Source organism: Candoia aspera, chromosome 2 (genome assembly GCF_035149785.1).
Source record: "Candoia aspera isolate rCanAsp1 chromosome 2, rCanAsp1.hap2, whole genome shotgun sequence".
In the NCBI taxonomy this organism is placed as follows: Eukaryota; Metazoa; Chordata; class Lepidosauria; order Squamata; family Boidae; genus Candoia; species Candoia aspera.
Window position 1 is genome coordinate 220,669,693 of NC_086154.1, and position 18,148 is coordinate 220,687,840.

Sequence of the window (18,148 nt, forward strand, 5' to 3'; positions counted from 1 at the left end):
GGAACTATATCTTAATGTGTTTGTTTAAATTCAGGCCCTTCACTGAGTAAGATCTAAAGACTAGTTGATGATAAATTTCTCAGTAGTCCAGAGTTCACCTTGCTTTACTTGTCTCCTTTTCAGTTTCACTGGTTTAGCCAACAGCCCTTCCTCAGAAATTTTCTCCCTTTCTCTCTCCAAAGAATAATTTTTCCCCCTCAGTGGTGGCTGCAGTTCTCATTTGATTTAATCGTCACAACATATGAGTTAGCTTAGGCTGATAGCAACTAGCCCTAAAGCTACTTAATTCGTAAGTTTTATGGATTTGTGAGAATTTCAACAGGGGATTCTCCCAATTCTTTTCTGGGATACCAATTTAAAGTTAGTGTATCATTTAATGTTGTAGGGCACAATGTTGCACAGAGTTCTTTTTTTTAAAAAAATAAAATTTTATTAAGAATTGTAATTACAATAGTAAAAACTAATACAAACTAAACTTAGAGAAAGAAAAGAGAATGGAAAGAAATAATAAAAAGTGCAGGAAAAAAGAAAAAGAAATATATAAAGAAGTGACTTCCAACCTTCATCACAAGTATAAACACATTTAATAACTCTTCACCTCCTATAAGGTTAAACAAATATCTCTCCATCCCATATGCCATCCCTTATCTATAAGCAAATCCATAAAACATCAGCTTTTCAATCCTGCAAAAAGTCCATAAAGGGTTGCCAGAATATTGCAAAAAAGTATCTTATTTTAACCTTGATCAAATAAACCCACATTTACATTTTCCAGGTCATTCTCTTGGTTTATCATTTGTATTTTCCTTTTAATTTTTAAAACTTCAGCCGGTTTCTTTTGTATATCCAGTAAAGTGTCTTTTTCCAAATCATTCTCTTGGCCTGTAATTTGGAGTTCCACATTCTGTATTTTCTCTGTTTTATCAGATAAAATTTGTTCCACATCTGTTATTCCTTCATTAACATCTTCTATCCATAGAAGCGGACATCATTACTGACAGTGTTGATAATGTACTTACTTATAGCTTCATTCTTCAAAGATCTCCTTTAATATTTCTAATGTTTTGTATTATTAAGTCCAAGTATTAACTGATATCAGGCTTGTATTTTTTTTTCCCTTCTGCTTAAAATCTTTAGTCCCCTCTAATGCCCAGTTTCTAAAATACTTATCCTTTGTTATGACTTGCAATTTCCAGGATAACCAAAATAAGTCTGTTTCCCATGAGAAGTTGTTTATTTTTTAGGTAATTCCAAAATCTTATAGCAAAAATCAATATTTCAAATTTATCTGGACCCTTAACCTGTTTATAACTTTTTTAGATCAAAATCTTATTTAACTTTTTGCTGTTTATTTCAAAAGTTCTTAAGCTTGTAATTTTTTCTTTTGTTGAAAATAAACTCACCTGATGAAGACTTTTCAAACCTGTCGTTCTGAAGGTCTCTAATAGCTTCAGAATAGTTAATAGGCAATTTCTAAAAGTGATTAGAAAGTGAGGTTTGTGAACTTAGTGTATTTTAAAAGGCTCCATAGTGGTTGTGGGCAAGATGGCTGATCCCGTCATCTCCTGGCATTCAAACCCTTGGAAAATGGCTGTCCTGCGATCTCCTCGCAAGGAGCAATTGTCTGGAGCACATGTGGGCAATCTCCTGTCCTCTCCTTATCCAGAGAGGTTCAAAGGAGCCAGTCTACTCACTGGTTCCTTGGTCTTTGCCATGGTCTTCAGCTCTGCCTTTGCAGAGCTGTCTTAAGTTCTCTATACTTCTCCTGGAAGCCCCTATGCACAAAGTTCTATAGCAGTTCACCACATTTCTTTAACAGCTACAGAAATAAGGTATTAGAGGTACTCTCACCGGTCCATGATTGTCTCATTGAAAGTTGGGCGGCATACAAGTTTAAATCATCATCATCATCATCATCATCATCATCATCAACCATCCGCATGCATGAGCTCCAAGAAGGGCAAATGACATGATTTAAATGTCTGACACAAGTTCTGAGGTGCCTGATGACTGTATGACACAAGATGATGTGTCATTTTGACATAATGGTTTGTTGTGCACACTGCTATCTTCATGCTTGATAATAATTGAATTATTATATTGCAATATATAATTATATGTAAAAGTAACAAATTAATCTAGCAAATTGAGAAATGTGACATTTGTCCTTTTTTGTATCTTTTTAAAAAAAACTTCATATTTAAACAAAAACTTGATGCAACACACAAATATTATTATGCTTTCTAATTTATGAATGCTGAATAGCAATGCCATTTTTTGTATAAAGGTTACTATTCCATAAGTTGCTACCCTTTAGATTACTCTTGTGCTATCACTTCTTTACCAATTATACTTTTTTTTTACTGCATTAAAGTCTAATTCATTTCTTAACTCTGGCCTGATTTCTAGAAAAATAGGTCATGCCAAACTCAGATGGATTAGTATTTTAGGAGACTATGCTTCCATTCAGATTTTTAAGATGATTACTACAACATTGGCAAATAAAAGGACCTTCTTTTCAGTATTTTTGGGTCATACAGATGTAGAATGGTTACTCAATATCAACTTTGCTAACTTTGATTTAAAAATAATGGAAAATGGGAAAATGATATCTAGGAAACATTTTAGAAACTATAATTGGCATTTAGGAATATTTTTATTTGCAATTCCATAATTAACTTCCAAAACCAGAACTTCCATACTGGTAGCCAATTCCCCTCTCTGCTTTCTCCAGGAGCTTGGGTTGAAGCCACTGCCTGCAACCAGCCAGATCCCTTCTAGCCCTCCAGGGCCTGGAGTCTGGGGTGAAGTTCGTCCCTCTGGGTCTTCTCACCCCAAACAGGAACTGACACTTGCTCTGCACACCTCTTGTCACTATCTTCTCCAGCCTTTTCTCCCCAGCTTTTCTTTCCTCTCCAGCAACAAACTTTTATTCTCCACCCCTTTTCTCTCTCCAATTTTGGGTTACTCTGGCAACTGAGGACTTGGGTGTCCCCCCAAGGCTCTAGTCCCTAATAACTATACCTCCCTCTACCAATGGGACTGCTCACTCAAAATCTCTCTGCACCAGTCCTGGCTAGCAGCCAGATCAGCTCATCCAGCCCGTGACAACGCAGCTACCCTTCAAGGCCACAACTAAGCTTTTTTTTTCCTTCCTCCTTTTCCCCACTCCGTGTCTGGCTCACGCCAGCAAAACCACAGCTGTGACAGGCCTCAAAACCTATATGCCACAAACAGACCTAATCTATTCTATGAGTCCTCTATCTTAAACAATTGTATAATGTGTATCGGTAATAATCTATGGGATAGTACACTTACATAACTCTAACATATTTTAATTATGTATACTTTCAGCTTAAAAAAAAAAACCTTTACTGGTCAGAAGCATTTTCCTATGAACAATTTAGCATCAGATCTTTTTTGAAGATTCTACATCTTACAGTGTCCCAGCTGAGGACTTGGCAACTCACACTGTGATGTTGGAGTTCCAGACAGTAATAGCTCTCATAATAGTATAAACAGCAATAAATATATACCTGTTGCATTATGATGTCAATGTATTACTTCTGCCACTGTCAATTAAAAAATACGTTCCGTTAATAGTTTCAGTCATTAACTTAGCTATTATGCATTTTCTTTAAACCCTTTTCAAAATGTCACCCAAAATATAGAATAGGAGGGTATAAAATTTGGTATAAACCTATTAATGGCTTTAACTCTATCGCAGTAAGCTAATAAAGTAACACTAATAAACAAAAATGGCTGTAATCTGAAATGAGATATTAAAATTGAATTTTCTTTTTCTGAGAAAATTGGAATTTAGTCCATTTTGTGTAACTAGCAGTGGAAAGTACAGAGCACAGAAAGAATCCTAAAAATATTTATTTCTGATTAATCAGCTGGGTTAGACATGCTAATGTTGAAATGTTTTATGTAAAATAATATATTGTTGAAACATCTACAAAAGAAAGAGCAAGAACTATTTGCTTAGAATTACAGACTTAGAGGAGACCATTTATGATTCTGAATCCAGCTCCCTTGTGTAACAGCAAACAGGTTTTGATCTTCAGTGTCACATCCTTTCAGATACTTGAAGAAAGACATCCAGGATATTACATATATTTGTCAATTACAAGACGTGTAATTGATTATGCATGTGTCCCTATGGCAAAGTTGAGTTTAAAAAGTGTAGATCAAGACTATACAACTTGTAAAGGGGAAGGGACCACATTGATAAACAAAAAATAATTAAGGGCCGCAAAGAAATACCTGGTGCTCTGATCAGCTTCTTATTTTCCACTTCTGTAACAAGGATGATAGTATGAGGATACTGATTAATACTAATACAAAATTAATACATCCTACTAGGATAGAAAAGAGATGAGATAGGATGGAGTATGGCAAATACAGTAAATGTTAAGCTGCTCTTTAAAAATACGATACTCTTGTGAAATTAAGAATAAAAATAATTTAAACAACTCAAGGTATACTCACCAAGGGTCCATGGGAAGACATGAAAATGTGCTCAGCATTTGGGGACTCAGCATTCCCCATCTTTGGGGAACAAAGATGATTAATATATTTTTTAAAAAGATAATGAAGGTTTTAACTAAAGGAAAAAACATTTTCCAGGGGTTGTAGCTAAATTGAATGGTAAATGTATATCAATTGGGTTATGATTTATAACAATGCATTTGAGGAACAAGTTGGCTTTTTTCAAGAGAGACTGGGTCACCTGATTTACAAATCTGTGAAGCATCAGAAGTTAAAATTACCCTGCTTCCGGGTGGGAATGGCGGACTGAACAGCTGCAGTTGCTAATTCAGCAAGCGGATCTGACAGTGCAGTGTTTTTTTTGGGGCTCAGGCAGGTTCTTCTGAAGCCCAAAAATGTTCTCCGGATCTCCGAGAACTCCTGGAATCGTCCCATCTGTCCTCCGATCGGCTGATTGTAACCGAAGATTGTAAATGGAGTTTCACAATCACCCGGTAAGATCAGCTGGGAGGCGCAGGATTTCATCATTTTCAAGCGCACTGTAGCCTTAAAGGGACACTAAGACCAGCTGCCCCATTTCTTAACCACCAATTTGTATATGTTTTTTCAAGCATAAGTAGCCTAAGAGGCTTTTTACAGCGAGGAGAAGCCGGCTCTCTGGGTGCCTAACGTTATTTCTGGGTTTAATTATTAATTGAAAAAAATCTTTTTAGTTCTGAATTTTGTTTTCCTCCCAAAGGAAACAAAGATTGTGCTTTTTTGCAAGAGATCCAGGACATTGTGGAAAATATGAGATCCAAAATGTGCTTTCAGGTTGGGCATGTGGTAGATGAATTTGAAGAATTTAAGAGCGATAGAAATGTCTCTCTTAAGACTGAGATTGGAATCCCTATCGAGATGCTGGATGAAGATTGGATGAAGGACTTGGAGAAAACTAAGGGTGAAAATCATCTGCAAGCCATATGTAAAATTGATTTCCTGGTGGAATGTCATTATAAGAACCTGGACTCTCTGAGTTGGGCTGGTTGATTTTTGCAAAAGGAAAGTTTTGTGCATACTGTGAGGATATGTAACTGATTTGGTCTACTATGAAGTGGGGTAAGGATTGAAAAATCTTTATTTGGTTTGCTTTAACGACTTGATTGATGCTATTTGTCTTTAAAGATTTGGATTTACTGTTTTGAATCAGTTTTCTATTAGTTTATTAACATTAAAATTTTAAATAGTTTAAAAACATTAAAATTACTAAAACTGTTATATTAGGGTTAAATAATGTTTATCTGGTTATTAAAATTGTTGTAGTATTAACTATAATAGTAGACAACTTAGGCTTTTTAATTTGATCCTTATTGTAGTACACAGAAATGTATAGCATAGTGGAAGGGATTAGTTAAATAGTTTTTTGTTTTTTGGAGTGGAGAAGGAAGGTTAAGGTTTATATGATTTTTTTTTATTTTAATGTAAGAGGGAGGAGTAACTGTATTTAGCAATTTCTATTATGTGTTAAAGTGGATTGATTTATAGAAATAATGTGTGTTGGTTTAATATGGAGTAAGAGATTGATAGTTGAAATTTTTGTATATCCTTGCTGTTGAGTCAGAAGCCACGACTGTACAATTGAAAAAAAAATCTCTTTTGTGTTTTTGCACTTTAGTTTTTTTCTTTGTAGTTTTTTTGTTTTTTTGTAATTTTTGTATTTTTCTTTAATAAAATGTATTACAAAAGAAAAAAAGAAGAAGTTAAAATTAACCAGATTTCCATTGCTAGATTAATTCAGTCAGTTGAAAGATGCCAGTATGGACCAAAGGCTCCACATTTGTATTATATTCTAACATGCTGTGGAGACAGTCACTCACATCCTCCCAGTTAGATTACTGAAATTTGCTGTAGGCATGGCTGCCCTTAAAGATCACCTAAAATCTTCAGCTGGTCCAGAATGCAGTATCCCATGTACTTACTGGCCAGCCTTGGTACTGCCATGTTGTACTGCTGCTGCTGGAGTTGGACTGATTGCCACTCTGCTTCACAGCACGATTCAAAGTGCTGGTTGTAACCTTTAAAGCCCTATATGACTTAGGGCCTGGGTAGCTAAGAGCTGCCTTTTCCAAATAGTTGCTACCCATCTGATCTTCCTTCAGCAAAGGATGGTTACCTTGTCGTGGTGCTGGAGCTTGAGCACATCAATGATGCCATGAGCTAAACCGTGAAGAGCCACCCAAGACGGGAAGGTCATGACAGAGAGGTCAGACTAAATGTGATCCCTGGGGAAGGTGATGGCAACCCACCCCAGTATTCTTGCCGTGAAAACTAAATGGATCAGTACAACCAGAGATATGTCGGTATACCATCGGAAGATGAGACCCCCAGGTCGGAAGATGGTCAAAATGCTACTGGGGAGGAACAGAGGATGAGTTCAACTAGCCCAAGACGTGATGACGCAGCTAGCTCAAAGCCGAAAGGACGGCTAGCGGCCGACGGTGCTGGTGGTGAATGGCGAATCCAATGTTCTAAGGATCAACATACCATTGGAACCTGGAATGTAAGATTTATGAGCCAGGGCAAATTGGATGTGGTTATTGGTGAGATGTCAAGATTAAAGATAGACATTTTGGGTGTCAGTCAACTGAAATGGACTGGAATGGGCCACTTCACATCAGACGACCACCAGATCTACTACTGTGGACAAGAGGACCACAGAAGAAATGGAGTAGCCTTCATAATTAATAGTAAAGTGGCTAAAGCAGTGCTTGGATACAATCCAAAAAACGACAGAATGATCTCAATTCGAATTCAGGGCAAGCCATCTAACATCACAATTTTCCAAATATACGCCCCAACCACAGATGCTGAAGAAGCTGAAGTAGAGCAGTTCTATGAGGATCTGCAGCACCTACTGGACAACATGCCTAAAAGAGATGTTATTTTCATCACAGGAGACTGGAATGCTAAGGTGGGCAGTCAAATGACACCTGGAATTACAGGTAAGCATGGCCTGGGAGAACAAAACGAAGCAGGACATAGGCTGGACCTGACTGTAGTTCTGATCACGAACTTCTTATTGCACAATTTAGGATCAGACTAAAGAGATTAGGGAAGACCCACAGATCAGCTAGATATGAGCTCACTAATATTCCTAAGGAATATGCAGTGGAGGTGAAGAATTGATTTCAGGGACTGGACTTAGTAGATAGGGTCCCGGAAGAACTCTGGACAGAAGTTCGCAGCATTCTTCAGGAGGCGGCAACAAAATACATCCCAAACAAAGAGAAAACCAAGAAGGCAAAATGGCTGTCTGCTGAGCCACTAGAAGTAGCCCAAGAAAGAAGGAAAGCAAAAGGCAACAGTGATAGGGGGAGATATGCCCAATTAAATGCAAAATTCCAGAGGTTAGCCAGAAGAGATAAGGAATTATTTCTAAAAAAGCAATGCGTGGAAATGGAAGAAGACAATAGAATAGACAAGAGAGACATTGGAGGTAAATTCCAGGCAAAATGGGTATGATCAAAAACAAAGATGGCAAGGACCTAACAGAAGAAGAAGAGATCAAGAAAAGGTGGCAAGAATATACAGAAGACCTGTATAGGAAGGATAACAATATCAGAGATAGCTTTGACGGTGTGGCCAGTGAGCTAGAGCCAGACATCCTGAAGAGTGAGGTTGAGTGGGCCTTAAGAAGCATTGCTAATAACAAGGCAGCAAGAGACGACGGCATCCCAGCTGAACTGTTCAAAATCTTGCAAGATGATGCTGTCAAGGTAATGCATGCTATATGCCAGCAAATTTGGAAAACACAAGAATGGCCATCAGACTAGAAAAAATCAACTTATATCCTCATACCAAAAAAGGGGAACAGTGGCACTCATTTCACATGCCAGTAAGGTAATGCTCAAGATCCTGCAAGGTAGACTGCAGCAATTCATGGAGTGAGAATTGCCAGATGTACAAGCTGGGTTTAGAAAAGGCAGAGGAACTAGGGACCAAATTGCCAATATCTGCTGGATAATGGAAAAAGACAGGGAGTTTCAGAAAAACATCTATTTCTGTTTTATTGACTATTCTAAAGCCTTTGACTGTGTGGACCAGAACAAATTGTGGCAAGTTCTTAGTGGTATGGGGATACCAAGTCATCTTGTATGCCTCCTGAAGAATCTGTATAATGACCAAGTAGCAACAGTAAGAACAGACCACAGAACAACAGACTGGTTTAACATTGGGAAAGGAGTACGGCAGGGCTGTATACTCTCACCCTACCTATTCAACTTGTACGCAGAACACATCATACAACAAGCTGGGCTTGAGGAATCCAAGGCTGGAGTTAAAATCGCTGGAAGAAACATTAACCATCTCAGATATGCAGATGATACCACTTTGATGGCTGAAAGCGAAGAGGAACTGAGGAGCCTTATGATGAAGGTGAAAGAGGAAAGTGCAAAAGCTGGCTTGCAGCTAAACCTCCAAAAAACCAAGATTATGGCAACCAGCTTGATTGATAACTGGCAAATAGAGCGGGAAAATGTAGAAGCAGTGAAAGACTTTGTATTTCTAGATGTGAAGATTACTGCAGATGCTGACTGCAGTCAGGAAATCAGAAGACGCTTAATCCTTGGGAGAAGAGCAATGACAAATCTCGATAAAATAGTTAAGAGCAGACATCACACTGACAACAAAGGTCCGCATAGTTAAAGCAATGGTGTTCCCTGTAGTAACATATGGCTGCGAGAGCTGGACCATAAGGAAGGCTGAGAAGGAAGATCGATGCTTTTGAACTGTGGTGTTGGAGGAAAATTCTGAGAGTGCCTTGGACTGCAAGATCAAACCAGTCGATACTCCGGGAAATAAAGCCAGACTGCTCACTTGAGGGAACGATATTAAAGGCAAAACTGAAATACTTTGGCCACATAATGAGAAGACAGGACACCCTGGAGAAGGCGCTGATACTAGGGAGAGTGGAAGGCAAAAGGAAGAGGGGCCGACCAAGGGCAAGATGGATAGATGATATTCTAGAGGTGACGGACTCTTCCCTGGGGGAGGTGGGGGTGTTGACAACCGACAGGAAGCTCTGGGGTGGGCTGGTCCATGAAGTCACGAAGAGTCGGAAGCAAGTAAATGAATAAACAACAACAATCTGATCTTCATGGTCAGAGAATGGCTACTAAAGGTCTCTGCTTACCAGGAAGTGCAGTGAGAGGGGGCTTGATGGCAAGCATTCTCAGTGGCAGCTCCCCAGCCTCCCTCCTGCAGCAAGGATGGCCCCCCCTCTCATCACCTTTTAGAAACTAGTGAAATTTGGCTTTTCCAGTCTTTGGGGACTGACCATAGAGCCACAAGCATCCGTTTGTGCATTTGTGAATCTTATTATTCGTTTTTTATTTGTTACTCAAGTTTTAAAATGTACTTTTACTGTTATTGCTATTTTAACATTTGTAGCGTGCTTAGACTCCATGAGGATTGAGGCAATAGATAAATCACATCCATGCATGACTAAATAAAATTCATAGACAAGTTAGGTTTTTCATCACAGCACTGCTAACAGATATGGAGTGTCTTGTTGAATGAAAAAGGGATGTGTGCTTTTCAATATATTTATTAATGACGTGAACACTGAAGTAAGAGGTCCCCAGTTTTTCCCAGTGAAGATTGGCGAGAGAAGGCTATCCCTCTAATATTTTGCAACCCTGGCTCATAGTGACATAAGATGTGTCCTTTGTTTATACACAAGTCTAAATGTATACCAAAGTGTCATATCATTTGGTAACAATACTGAGGAACTATTTTCAGCATACTGACATTTTGGACTACATAACACAGGTAGCCCTTGTTTAGCTATCCCAATTGGGACCAGCAACTCAGTTGTTAAGCGAAGCAGTCGCTAAGTGAAACCTCAAATGTGCTTATGATCTTACTTCAGCTTTCCTTTGCTTTACAGACCTGTGAAGGTTGTAAATGTGAGGATTGGCCGTAAAGTTACTTTTTCATCACCATTGTAACTGTGAATGGTTTAGCACTGGAGGCAATTGCTAAACGAGGACTACCTGTAATGATAGGTTATATACCTACATTTATTTAAGGCTGTAGCACTATATTCAGGCTCGTAGGAATATTCTTTAAATAGAAAAAAAAACTGTTAAAAGATCAGGTTGAATGGATGCTGTTTTGCTGTTGACTCTCTTTTATTTAAGAGGACATTGAATTTTTATGCCAAAGCTTTGGTTGACTGGAATGTTATACATAATTAAACAATAACATTTCATATATAAAAACAGAACATGACATATACATTCATAGGTGAGCAAGACAAACATTGTCCATATTAAAAATTTTAGACGATGAAATGTAATGAGAGTTGTGAACCCATCATATATTTGGTATCTTAAATAATGAAGAATTGCTTATATAATCTCATATAATATACACAGCAATGCTGTGGCAAGCTTAATAAGCAATTAAACTTTCATGGAGAATTACTGAATGAAAAGTATTTTTATTCTTATAGATGCACTGAAACCAGGCCTCTTTTAATATAAAGGAAAATATTGCTCTTTATGAATTATAGTGTTACTGCAAAGACTGAAAATGTATTAACCATTCAGTAATTCGTAAGGGCATAAGGGAAGCCAAAGGACAACTAACATACAGGTGTTGACAAAGCTGGATATTTTTTTAAAAGCACAGTTCCAGTTTTTGGGAGGTCTGATAGCACTAATTATTATTTTTAACCACTGTCTACCAGCAGGCATGATTAAAAGATCAGCCATATGGCAATCTGCTATATGGCATTATGCCCATACATTCAGTGATGAATCAGTAATTTTGTAGATTTGGTAATGTTGCAACTTCTTTTCATTTGAAAACATGACAAATGACAGCATGTACAGATATATAAAATTACAACTACGGATATAAACAGACCAGCTGTTTCTGCTTTTCTAAAGCCCTGTTATCCATATCTAGGACTATACTTTAAACAGTATTGTGCAGAAACCTGTGTCGAAAGCAATTTAAAAAAAAAAAAAAACCTTTAGAGAGTATGTAAACAGGAAATAAATTCATAAATTACGAAATAATGAAATCATAATTAATTCATGCCATATATTAAAGCATAGGTTGTTAATAATCTTGCACAAATTTCAGATATTGATGTAAACAAAGAATCTGGTAAATCATCTATATACTTTCCATAACTGACCCCCAATATGTCTACATTCATATAGGAAAAAGAGGTACTTCCATGCCAAGACAGAGCAGGCCAGGTGTCAGTTCAGGGCAAGATAATAATTCATGAATTGATGACCTTTTGGACAAGAGACCTTTAGCTAGGTAAGTAGTACTGTGAAAACTCACTAGAGGTACCTCAAAATAGTAGGAAGAATGTGATGCTTCCAGAAACCATATTTAGATTGAAGCAGAGAGAGAGATTACAATCTAAACTTTACACTTGACAGATGAATGACTGAACGGAATGGAATCAAGACCAAGATTTTGTTCCCAATACAATTGCTACTGACAGACAAAATAATTGACAGAGTGAGACTGAGTTTTTAGCTTAGTGGTGAGCATGCATGAAATGGAAATTAAATATTTTGCTATGAAACTATTAGCTCTGTTATATTAGCATAAAAAAAAGTTTCTTTTTAATTTGTTCTGGTTGCCCTGACTCTTGTCAAGTTAGAAGAAATCTCCAGTAAAGCTGATCTGTGAACTGAAACCAAATTTACCTTTAACAATACAATTATACAATATTATATATGTGCTATTAGTGCTAATATGACTCAAAATATGACACATTATCTTTAGAGTAATAGTTTCTACAGTGGGCTGTTCAATTTTTCTTGCATTTTTCAAGTCTAAGGACCTAAGCAAGTTTTATCTGTAATTCAAACAACATGCATATGTATCAGAAATAAAGTATAACTTGCTAAATTCTACTTCAGGGATCAGTATTCAGAAAAGTAGCCATTACCCAGAGCCATGTTAATATTTCTTGGTAGTGAAAAAAAAATAGTAAGGTCTTTTTAAAGGCCTACTGTAAATCTATCCCCAAATAATGGCCTTTTAAAAAACTTTTTTGTCTCTTATATCCCTTTCTAGCTGGGTCTGTAATACAAACAAATATGCTAGGCTGTTTTGGTTTTGCATTGTGCGCATATTTTGGACAACAATGATGGAAATATTTTGTGTGGTTTGTACATTTAAGATATCAGTACCTTAAAATGACAAGTGTAAACTTTGTTGCTTTTTATATTTTAGAAAAGAAGTTACCTTTAACCTGAAAATATGCACTCCAACAGTTACTTTATATACAACAAAACACATTCTTTGTGGCAAACGTGATTTTAAAAACTGCCTTTTTCTGCAAGGATTTGTTTGCTGTAGAAGAGGCGATGGAGTGTTCCTTCAAGTTTTGCCTGAAGTACTTAATTCCTTTTCAGAAAGCATTTTACCACTAACATCACACTAGTATTATTTAAATCCTTTTTTGTCTTCTAATGCTATAGTCAAACATCAGGAACTGAAGAACCAGTGGGACCTGCACAGAAACAAAACAATATTTTAGCCAAATTTAATGCTGAATTCATAACACCTCATTTTGAGTTCAAAACAATTTCTACAAATGAGCTCAAAATACTTCCATAATAACATGCAGTCCATTTGGCATCTGCACCATACTAAAAAATAACTGGGTTCAAACTCAAAATGGTGCTTTGCACACCATTAAAATACATGCTTATGTAGCACAACTCAATCGGAACAGCTGAAAGTCCATTTAAGGGTTAAAACTAAGCTCTTTCTCAAACCTGACTAGATCAAGAGTTTACTCACATTCTTCAATTATTTAAATGTGTACTTACCCACTCCTTTGAATCACTCTTAAAACTAAAACCTCTAGCTACGTGCTTTACATCAGGGGTCCACAACTGCTGGGCCGCGGACCTGTATCGGTCTGTGGCCTGTTAGGAACTGGGCTGCACAGCAGGAGGTGAGCAGTGGGCAAGCGAGTGAATTTACAGCCTGAGTATTTACAGCCGCTCCCAATCGCTTGCATTACTGCCTGAGCTCCGCCTCCTGTCAGAAAAAGCAAGCCCATTGGCTGCTATATCCAAATGGTGTGAAGAAAAAAGAATAAAAGGTCAGGAAAAAGAGGAGGCGCTTGAATCATCCCGAAACCATCCCCCACATGGTCCGTGGAAAAACTGTCTTCCACGAAACCGGTCCCAGGTGCCAAAAATGTTGGGAACCACTGCTTTACATCACATATCAATTTGAAATTGGTAATCTTCCAGCTAAACTTAAAATTGTAGCTGCATGTAACTTTCAAAAATGCTTACAGAATTGGCTCACATAGAGCTTTAAATCTGAAATTGCAATTTTTAATGGAATCCCAAGAAAGGAAGAGGGCTGGAAGAAAACTGAACAAATGACAGGTAGTAAGAAAGTCAAGGTATTGTGAGCCATGATGTCACACAAAATACTTTCAACTATAGACAGTTAAATCAAGATCTGCAAGGTACTGAGGGACACTGCTTCTGGGGTATTTGAAACAAATAAGAGACCCTGAAAACATGCTGAGCTTCATATTAAAACATGGTTATAATAGAATACTTTGGGGGTGGTATCTCTTTTTTCAGCTTTCAAATCACTGGTGCAAGCAAACAATAGTCTGTGAAAAAAATGGTAGTTCAGAAGAGTTTCTTATATGTAGACATAGAAACTTTATTTTGGTCATTGACCAATTAAATATATTCTATAAAACAAGCAAAATTATCCCCTAGTATCATTAACTGTTGGCAACCATTTGCGGGCAAAGTTTATACATAATGTAGCAGAATTTTGCTACTTTCAAAGAAATTCATTTATCTTGGTTGTTTAATAGATAACCTAAGTAAAAATTATCAGAGTGCCCCAGGAATTTAAATAAAAGCAGGGTAATCAACTGGTGGCGAATGTCCCTGTAAAACTGACAATACAAAAGAACATGGCACCCATGTCACAGGGGCAATATTGGGTTTCATATGTGATTTCCCTATATTTCCCTTCCAAACAGCTGTGGGGAGGGCATTAATTCTTTTATGTACTGTATGTCACTTGCATAGGTCCAACTATTTTTTTCATTTGTACATCCATAGATTGAACACCACTGTGAACACAAGATATTTAAATGCCACCTGTTAGAGTAAAAACAAAAAAAGGGTCGCCTGCTAAGGAAACTTATTTCTCACCTTGCTTAATTCAATGTTGATCAATAAACTGTTTCAGACAGATAGAACAGGGAAAATCAGGTCTGTAAATATTTCAGTTAAATTAAAATTATATGTATTTCAGTGTTTAAAGAAAAATATCAATTAAAAGCTTATTAATATGAGAACATTTAAAGTAGACTTTGTCAAACATTACTTACCTGAGGGATTTCTCTCAACAGATCTCTGTCCTGCGAAGTCTTCAAATGATGTTGGTTGGATTTTAGCAGGGGTGTATGTATTTAAAGAACACTTTCTTTCTGATATGGCATCAAGAAATGATGGAGACCCTAACAGGATTAATGGGGGCAGGGAAAGGAGAAATTACAAAACCTTTTACCCTTATCTGCCAATTCACCAGATCTTATCAATACTTAAGTTATATAACAAAACTAAATACCATACTACTTTTTGAACACTGCTACTACAACTTTTGGAAATAAAATGACTCCACCTAACTTTGGGATGTCTCATCTCCTTCAGCCCCTCAGATCATGAACCACCCCATTTAAAAGTTGGACTGATCATCTCTGTAGTATTTTCAGGTGTGATTAGAACTATCTAAGGAATGGGAGGGGAAGTGCACTTCCTGGAATTTTCAGCCATCGGTATGAACAGTTGGATGTTGTCTGCCGTTCAACATCTGGCTGTAGGTTTATTCTTTTTTATTCATTAGAGTTCTCTCATGTTCTTTCAGGAGTTCCAGGAACTATACAGAGCATTCTATCTCCATTTTGTTTCCACATAAACAACCCTGTAGAGTATGTTGGGACTATGTACACTAATGTAAAGTAACTTAGAACATTGAAAAGCTTGTGAGTTCTGCAGGGCCTTTGGAAATAGGTGAAGCTGATTTAAAAAGTAGGTTTGAACAAGAGAATGTTGGGGAGGGGGGCGTGGAATAATGAAAGCAACTTAAGACTTCGGGGATCTTCAGTATTTGTAGTTGGGCAAATAACCTTGGTTATTCTAAACACGAAGTCTGGCAATTGCATAATATTGTTGTTAAGCAAGGTTCATTTTCTTTAGATTCAGCTGACTTCTGTCAAAATGCTAAAGTAAAGGAGAAATAAGAAATGCTTGTTTGTTTTGAAACTGTTTTATCAGTCATCCACTAAAAGTCTGGCCATCAAAACCTGAGTTTTTCAGCAGGTGAGATATGAACCCTGAGTTGTCTGGAATCGGGTATTTTTAAATCTTAAACAAGCAGTTTAATACAATTTTAAGGTGGTCCCTCCTTTAATCTGAATTTAATGAATGTAGACTTTTATTCTTCTTTGGCATTGTGCTTTGTATTATATTGTTATCTGTGTCTTAGATTCTGTTCTTTTTAACCTTATTTATGTAAAGAGATATGTAAGCAACTCAGAATGCTAATCCTGATATTGTAAGGAATTTTCTACACTTAGCAATGTTTTGCAGTTTGAAAAACAGAACATATAATGGATAATTACGAAAGGAAGCTGTAGATATTTGTGGAAAATTTTCACACGAGGTTGAGGATGTAATTGAGGCAAGAAATTCATCCACTTGCTTTAAAGACAAGGAGTTATGGAGAGTTTCTAGTGGACAGATCGAAGGCACCATGGAATATAATTCAAAGCCTGGAAAAGAAAAGAAAAAAAAACCCACAGATTTTCACCCAAAAAGAAAGCACTGAACTCTTTTCAGGTAGTGAAGTGATCTACAGAAATTTAAAGCCATGATAGGAAAAAAAAAACTGCCATGTGTAGTGAAATACTGTACTTTCAGCACAGTAAACTACTGATTTTTATTTTGACACTTCTTTGTTCTCATCAGAAGTAGTTCAGAATTTTGCCTGATTTTCTGATGAAAATTTTCAGGGATGGTATATGGCAACAGGAGAATCAAGAATTGCCAAAAATCACTCTCACAAGAAACATCTGAATATAAGTACACAGACCACTTCACATATTAAAGCAATACTTAGACCAAAAGATTTAGAGGTTATTACACATGAAGCTCATAATTCTATATAAACATTATACAAGAACATGCATAGTTAAATTAGGCAGCAATTTAACCATCACTTATAAAGTTGTAGTCTTACAGTCACATCAATGTATACATTTCAGCAGAAGCCATGTTTAAGAATTAGTTAAGTTAGGGTTTCAATATATCCCAAGGCTATTTCTATAACCAATGAAGCTGGGCTTCTCACCCAAATAGGAAAATAACTTGGAAGATTTTAAATTATACATTTCTGAGATAAAATTTAGGAAAGCTCCTTTCATAAAACTTCAACATGCAAGATTATATATGTATTATTTAATACCTGCCTGATTAATTATATAAAAGTTATTTTAGACAAAATAACTACAGGTATTTTAATATTTCATAAATAAGCAAACTTAGCTAAACAAGTAAATAAATATTTGTGTGTGTGTGTGTATACATACATACATACATAGAGAGATTTGAAGGAGTTTCATGAACTGATTGTGACAGTGCCCCACAAAATGATGTCCATATAAACTTTCAATTATATTGTTTAAAGAATGAAATTGTATTTTTACTTAGATTGCTACATTATTTCCAAGGCATTTATTTCAAAGACAGGATTGCAACTGAAGTAGTAGTTCAAGGGCACATTTAAAATGTAATATTAATATTAACTCTCACAATCTTTCAAGGGTTCCAATACCACTTTTGCCTCCTTAAATTTATTTTTAAAACCTGTAACATTTCATGTAAGTAAAATTTACTAAGGATATTTGGGCATTTTATTTAATCATAGCAATTAACCTTTTATGTATAATTCAACTTAATCATATTTAATGCTTGGTCAAATGAACTACAACAATATACATGCAGGCAAGCGCAAACCCTTTCTTTGCATTACAGTAAATTCCACAAGAACAGCAGCTTTTCTTTACAAGAGAAAAATCTGTAAGCACAAGTAACTCCAGGATTACAAGAAGGAATTTAGTAGCAAGCTATTTTTTTCTCTTAAAATGCTCATGCCTACCCTAACGCTTAGACATCAGTACCTTAGAAAAGGTGTTCAGGAAAAATTGTATTATAATTAATATTTCTCCTTGGCTAGACAGTGGGAACTAAGCAGCCACGCATATACTCAACTTTTTAGCAGCTTTATTATCTAATTATCAAATGCTCTTAGATATTTCCTAAGAGGCCATTTCTATGAAACAGAAAATGAAAACTTCCTCCTTAAGCTTTTAATGTCTTTAAAAGAAGCCTCTCTCTAGTAGAACAATAGCTCTAGGGTAATTTTTATTGCGATGTATATACCAAAATGGAAGACAATGAAAGGGTTAGCGCAGCAACAGAAAGCCACCCTGCCATCTTACATTTGAAAGCTATAAAGACATACCACTGGAGCCTAGAAACTCCTCAGAGGAAACCGACCAGCACCTAAAGAGGTCTGGATGTTCTGC

General features: G+C 36.6%; 1 protein-coding gene across 10 annotated transcripts in view; it reads right to left on the reverse strand.

Moving 5' to 3' along the window:
• Positions 1-11,302: 11,302 nt before the first annotated feature.
• Positions 11,303-18,148, reverse strand: part of PPIP5K2 (diphosphoinositol pentakisphosphate kinase 2) — a 72,271-nt gene continuing 65,425 nt past the window's right edge. For 6 of the 10 annotated variants that reach the window (XM_063295378.1, XM_063295377.1, XM_063295380.1 and 3 more), the window contains 3 exons: positions 16,184-16,333; positions 14,891-15,019; positions 11,303-13,021 (listed from right to left, as the gene is read on the reverse strand). In XM_063295378.1, coding sequence (XP_063151448.1) covers positions 12,990-13,021; positions 14,891-15,019; positions 16,184-16,333 — 311 coding nt within the window. In that variant the 3' untranslated portion in view covers positions 11,303-12,989. Of the gene's footprint in view, positions 13,022-14,890; positions 15,020-16,183; positions 16,334-18,084; positions 18,145-18,148 lie in introns of all 10 variants that reach the window. The other 4 variants (XM_063295376.1, XM_063295374.1, XM_063295379.1 and 1 more) reach the window with 1 other exon arrangement.